Genomic DNA, 6,625 nt, shown 5'->3' with positions numbered 1-6,625 from the left:
TGAGCAGTGAGCTCATGTAATCTGTACTGGTCAGAAATCCCTGTCCACAATGGCCAGGTGGATCACGTACAGGTTTATAGCCAGACACTAAATTTAAGGATGATACACAAAGCAATACGTTTTTACCTTTTTACCTTATTTTTATCTTATTAAATGTTAATTGAAGTCATGACAGCACTGAGGTCCAATCAATGAAGCAACAATTGAGGTGAGTGTTAGAGGTGTCTAGGTATATGACAGGATAATAGGTTGGCTGTCCAACATCTACAAGAGAATAACATCCAAAATAACAAAACAACAGCACCCCCCCCCGCCAAAATGTTGCAAATTACTAAACAGGAGCTACTGTGAGTGGTTATGCAGAGGGTGCATTCAAGGATGCACACTTTTCTAAGATAACCACCTACCATACTGAAAAATTCTAGCGTCATCTGTAGCATTAAGCCCTAACTCACAGAAGCAGGAGAAAGTTTAATTACTGACATTTGTTGATGAGTCTGTCTTTGTGGCCTACGTAGATACCATACCTTGTATCAACTGTGTGCTGTTATTTGTCAGAGCTCAAATCTTCGCAATTCACAGTACACAGTAAAAAATCAGATTGACAAAATCAGATCCTCCAGTCAGATGTCCACACTGAAGTTTGATTCTTTAATGCGACTTCCATTAAAGAATGGAGTGTGCTACCTCACTTCTTATAGACTCCTCTGAACTGTTTTGGCTGTCAGCTTTATGCGAAAAAGATCACGTCTCTCCCTGGAGGTGGATGAATAGATGGAAATCTGGATGAATGTGAACGCTGGGATGATTTTAACAGATGGGATGAGGAGCAACCCTGGAGCATAATAAAGGTAGGAAGAACCTAAGTAAAGACCAGACACAATACAAAACCCACATTAGCATTTTGATCCATTCTTTTTTTTTTATTTTCTGATTTTTCCATCACAAAAGCCCGGAGGACTTTTTAAAAATCCAGCTGAAGGCTCTAAAAGCTTATTTATTGAAAAATAATCTTGTGCCCTTTATCTTTGTCCTCTCTTCTCCTCTTTCGTTTTCTGACCAGAGATGATTGCATTGAGTGATGTTACCTCAGACTTGGGTTTCAGTCTGATAAATTATTCTGTCCATCACAGGAGGAGGGGAGAAAAAGCTGGGGAGATAACCTGGTTGTCCATCATCCTTTGTCCATGTGCAGAGAGGAGATTGGATATTGACCTGAGGTTGCCTTCTCCAAGCCAAGATATTTGAAGACTTTGTCATGGAATGACAGTGTAGTCCCAATACTCTGCAGTCACATGCTTTTAAAGGGTATATTTTTCAACTGAAACCCCTTATTTTGGTGGAATACAATTCCAAAAAAATGAAATGTTGTGTATAATATCATCAGTCAGCATCTTGCAGAAACTATTATCCTGTACGTTTTTGTGAAAGTCTTTCAGCTTTGTGAGCGTTAACCCAGTCTCTGGACACTTGGAACCACTTGAATACTATTTTAAAAAGGTTGTGGGTACTTTGAACATGTAACATATGTGAACCATTCGCAGAGCACCTCCTGTGCCACTTAAACCTTTCTAATTAATTGCCTCCCGAGGTGTTAGAACAACATTTAAGTGCTGCGTGTGCTCTGCAGAGATCTGCTCTGCATTTGCAAAAATAGGCAAGTGCTCTATTTATAATTATTAAGGTTGATGCGTGCGGTCCTTTAGCACAGAAGAGAGTCATACACAGTTTTTTTTATTTAAATGAAACTACTGGTTATAACTTATTTTGCCAGGACCAGCTGGCGTTTGTTTACTTCTACCTTAAAAGGGGCGCGTGTAGTCTGTGGATGTTAATTACTCATATCACAGAAACTGTGAAAAGCTGTAAGTTTCACAGCACTGTGCTAAAAAAATGAAGGCAACACAATCCCAAGAATGAAAGCTCAGTGTTTTGCTTGCTTTGCCTGTGAGTCACTCTGCTGCAGGTGAGCTGCAGGTGTAGCCAGTAAAAGATGCATTTCATGGCACATCTGCTTCTTGAACGGTCCACATGTTATGTGTTCAGTGTAGCCAAAGTGTCTCCAGTCTGTTGCAGTATAACATCTGTTATAACAACTACAGTCATCAAATATCCTCTGATACAACCCAGGCTCAGTTCCAGTGTAAACTCTTTAAATCCATGCATGCTTCTTCGTCACGAGCCTACATTTACTTTTCGAGAGAGGCTGGCTCTCTGCAACACCAGGTGATATGTCCCAGCTCTACACTTTCTTCTCTTTCTCTTTGTCCATGTCTTTTCTGTCTGTCCTTCACGTGCTCTGTCATTATAGACAGTCTCTGCACAGCGCCACCTGCCCATGGCGGAAGTCCCTGCAGGGGCAAAGACGTCTGTATTTAGGGGAGTGTCCTGCACAGCTGAAGAGTAGCGGTTCCCTCTGAAGGCCACACTCCTGCCGCACCACCGAGAAGGCTGGCAAGATGTGGTTAATCTCAGAGTCTACAACTTCACACTGTACGTCCAACCTGAGGAGTGAAAAGAGCAGCAGAAATCTAAAAAAAGAGATCACTGAGATTTATCAAGAAGAAAAGACGAATAATAAAATTCACGGTTTCATCTCAGACATGTAACAGGAAAGTGGAACTGGCATTAACCTGAAAATAAACGGGGAGCAGAAACAAGGAATGGAAACGAGTTCACCACTTTAATCACAGACGAACGAACGGGAGGAACTCAAGTGAAAAAGCTTCGGGGAAGATGGAAAAAACTATGGAGCAGGTATGAGACATCAGCATGAAAAGAGAAAGAGAAACAAAGAGGAGAGGCACTGTAAACCAAGACAGATAGAAAAACAACAGAAACAGAAAAATACTCGAAGGATGAAGTAAGAGCAGAGAAAATGAGTTAAGGCTGAAAGCAGTCAGGTGGGAAATGCTCGAAGGAGAGGCTCAACTGCTGACAGGATTTCTGTCTTGGAGCTTGAGAAAAGGAGATGTCTGAAAGTGAAGTTTCTGGATCAGCAGCCATGGGCTGGTACAGTAAACTAAATAAATATCAGAGTCATACTAAGGTCAGAGACGGCCTAAACTGTACTTAGTGTCAATCTTCAGTTTAAATAGAACGTTTTGAACTCTTAATCATTTCCAAAAATCCAATTTGTTATGTTAAAACTTGTACAATAGAACCTTTTTTCATTTCGGCTGGTTCAGTGGTTTCACAGCCTGCAATCAGAACCACCATCCTTCAAAACCACAGCTACAGATATTATTGCATGGAGTCTTTTAGATCACTCGTCTTTGTTTAAATTTGTGTGATGTACACAAAGATTGCTTGGTTGTTTCAAATTCTCCTTTTAATTTAATTTAGACATGACAGTGTTTCTACCACAGATGGTACTCCTCAGGTAACGCTGACAACGTGTGATGAGGTGTTGCTTGGTAAGTTGTAGGAGTGGAGTGTTTGATGAGCAAAGCTTGATAGTTGGGACTAAACACTTAATTAAAGCCTCGCTAGCAGGCAGTTTGTACTCTCGGCTGACCTACCTGCGCAGAGCCTCCTTGTTGTTGATGAAGCGAAAGTGAGCGGGTTCACAGATGAAACCAGCTGACTGGCAGGCGTCCACACAAGACTGGCCCTCTTGAGATACAAGCAGCCTGAGGGAGCTGAGAGGAGGCCAGGCAGAGGGAGCTGTCACATTGGATGCCCAGCCAAGAGCTGTAGTGTTGGGCAGGGGCACAAACAGAGGTCCCATCATCCTGCTGCCACCAGCAGACCCCTTTCTGGAGAGGTTGGCTGGAATGAAGGGAGGCTCTGGGGCACAGAAATCCTGGAGGTGAAATAAATACAATAATTTTAAAAATCAAATAATTGTAGAACTGTAAAATATTACCAGACTAAATAAACCTGAGTGAGTTATTGCCTTTACAGTAAAGTAAAGTGGCACCAGGTAAGTTATAAGGCGCTGCTCCACTATCACAGTTACAGGCTATATCCAATGATGTAAGAAACTTTCATACAAGCTGCTTTTACCTAACGGCTGTAATCGAAAATGTGTCGACAACAAGAGCATAGAACCAGCTGCTTCTCAGGAGAACAGCAGCAACAGCTTCAGTCCTACACAAGATGCCTTAAGTACTGAGTGTAGGTCACTCAATTCTGTGCCTTAAGGCATCCAAGCATGTGCATTTGTCAAGTGCAACACACACTCACCAGTTATGCTGGTAAAATGAAAGCAAACAGACTTGAGGAGAACATGCACAGAGCACATGCTAATGCAGAGTTCTGCTTCTCAGAAGACACATTAATATTTTATACCGATGGAGAGAAAGATGTTAAAAGATATTCACTCAAATGTTATTTCTAATTTTAAAGCACATGTGCAGTTGTGGCTTGGGAAGTTGCTCCAAATCAAATGGTTGTTTCTGATTAACGTAAGTTTAACAACAATAAGCACAGTGATCCAAGCATATAGAGTTATAGTTAAATGCAAATGGCAATTTTACATTTAAAAAAGGTGTTTTGAAAAAAATCCTAAATATAAAAATATGATAAAACCTGTAACATGTGGAAAATGCAACAAAATCATGACGCTGCTCCAGATCAGAGTATTACTATTGCCAAAGGCTTTGTTTTCTACATTATACTAAGTGAAACATTAGAGAGTGTCAAGGGTGGGATAACGCCAGCTGAAAGTGTTACTGAAGCCTGTAACAAGGTGATGTTCTGACAAATGAGTATTCATGAAGTACTCAGACCCCATCCATCTTTGAACTCTGCCTTCATTTGCAGCTCAGCTACACACATTTAAATTTGTGTGACTGCAGCTCAGCGTTCAAGCTATCACCCTGACAAAATCTGTCCCGACAGGAAGACAGAAACACCTGCCGAGCAAAAATAAAAACTTGTGGTAGTTCCTGTTAAAGTAGATCTCTTCAGGATCACATCTGGCCATGGTAACATTCAGAAACACACAGGGAGACTCGAATCACAAGGCGAAGGCTATGCTATGCTACTGCAAACCAGCTGCAGGAAGCGGTTCCTTTAGAAAATCCAATTTGAACAGAAATGTAATTTAATGTTCTCCTGTTAGTCTTTCAACAGCTTTCTGGGTCCAAAACAAGCTGCAAGTCAGGAGTGAATAAAAGTCACTGAGAGAGCTTCTGTGGTTTGTCTAACATCTTGTGGGGGGCTATAAAAAAGTGCTTTTACCCTAGTCCTTCATCATCATTATTCCCACACTTGTGTTCTTTTTCCTTACTCATCCCTCCTCATTAGTGTCAGGAGACCTTCTGCTTTAAAGCCGGAGGGCAGATATGTGGCTCCTAATGAGAGTTAGCATGTCGATTAATCGCATGCCCACATACATGGGGTACATAATCTCACACGCACACACACACAGTCCTAGATACACGACGTCCTAGGTGCTGAATGCACACAGGCGTGAAATATTAAGCAGTGTAAGGGTTCTGAAAGCTTCAAAAAAGAAGGTATATAAATGAGAGCAAGAGCTGACTGAAGACAAAAGAAAAGGAGAGTATAGGCGAAGCGCATATGTGCAGACAGTGAACTGTAGACATTTGTAGCGACACTCACCTGATGCTGTATGTATGCATGCACTCTCTCGAGCATGCCCTCGCAGGTGTATTCATAAGGCAGATAAGGCTCGACCTGAGAATCACACGTGAAAACACACAATCATCACCACGTTATTATTGCCACATTTTACTCGCAGTAAAGTGTACTTTTCGTTTTCCTTCCGCATCATTGTTCTCAGTAATTGCAATGAATTGTCTCTTCTCCTTGGTAATTTGAGCTGACGAATGTTTCTATTGTCAGGTTTCTGCGAGGCCTAATCACAGTATGTCACTGCTTGGAAAATCATTAGGCTTTATTTGCATACCAATAGATCATCTCCTCCTTTGATGTGCTGGTTCTATAACTAAAGCACACTTTTGATTGCTCTAATTAGAGATGAGCTGGAAACACCATATATCTTTTGTGTCTCTTGCTAATACCAACATGTTCAATACTTGTTAACAGACTGTCTGACACAAAAGCCGATGAATACGAAATAGTTGCAACTGCAGTGCTGGGATTAATAAAAAATGAATTTAGCAGATTTCATAAAGTGCTAGACAGCTGATATTCAACAGCCACACTGTACAAAGACACAAGTTCAAGTTTTATATGAACTAAAATGATCCTGTTACACACTCCAACCAAATGAAAACACATTTTTGTATTTCTAACTGCAAACACCAAGCTTTGCAGAGATTGAAGTGGATTGTCTTTATGACCTAATGCAAAGACCTGCCTTTGTAAATGATACATGACTCACTAAATTGCATTTCCTATGTGAAATCAAAGCAGTCTAATGTTCAACCATCTGTGAAATCAGACTTGGCCCATTTCAAGTGAAAACCACTGAGAAGCAAACATGCAGGGATGGTGCAATTTAAAAAGCTACACACTGCAATCTGATCAAAGCCTTATGCTAATCTACTTTATAAGCAGGAGCAGAAAGCAAACATTTGAACAAGGACAGGCACACAAGCGTCCTGCAAAAACAATCAATGGACGTGTCCTTTTTCTAACAGCGTTCTCATTCGCCTTTGCTTAACCAGGCATAGTGACCCAGGCCACGTTC

At 41.1% G+C, this 6,625-nt stretch overlaps 1 protein-coding gene across 1 annotated transcript in view; it reads right to left on the bottom strand.

The window, feature by feature from the left end:
- Positions 1 to 729: 729 nt before the first annotated feature.
- LOC146708029 (alpha-1,6-mannosylglycoprotein 6-beta-N-acetylglucosaminyltransferase B-like) overlaps positions 730 to 6,625 on the bottom strand; it is a 113,408-nt gene continuing 107,512 nt past the window's right edge. The window contains exons 16-18 of the mRNA XM_085459720.1: positions 5,572 to 5,646; positions 3,522 to 3,805; positions 730 to 2,504 (exon numbers count right to left, since the gene is read on the bottom strand). Coding sequence (XP_085315846.1) covers positions 2,306 to 2,504; positions 3,522 to 3,805; positions 5,572 to 5,646 — 558 coding nt within the window. The 3' untranslated portion in view covers positions 730 to 2,305. The remainder of the gene's footprint in view (positions 2,505 to 3,521; positions 3,806 to 5,571; positions 5,647 to 6,625) is intronic.

This window comes from Copadichromis virginalis, linkage group LG6 (assembly GCF_057382275.1).
Source record: "Copadichromis virginalis isolate Kocher_CV1m ecotype Utaka linkage group LG6, C_Virginalis_male_GT1.1, whole genome shotgun sequence".
NCBI classification, from domain to species: Eukaryota; Metazoa; Chordata; class Actinopteri; order Cichliformes; family Cichlidae; genus Copadichromis; species Copadichromis virginalis.
Note: the sequence above shows the minus strand (reverse complement) of the source record. Positions and strands in the feature narration are given on the sequence as shown.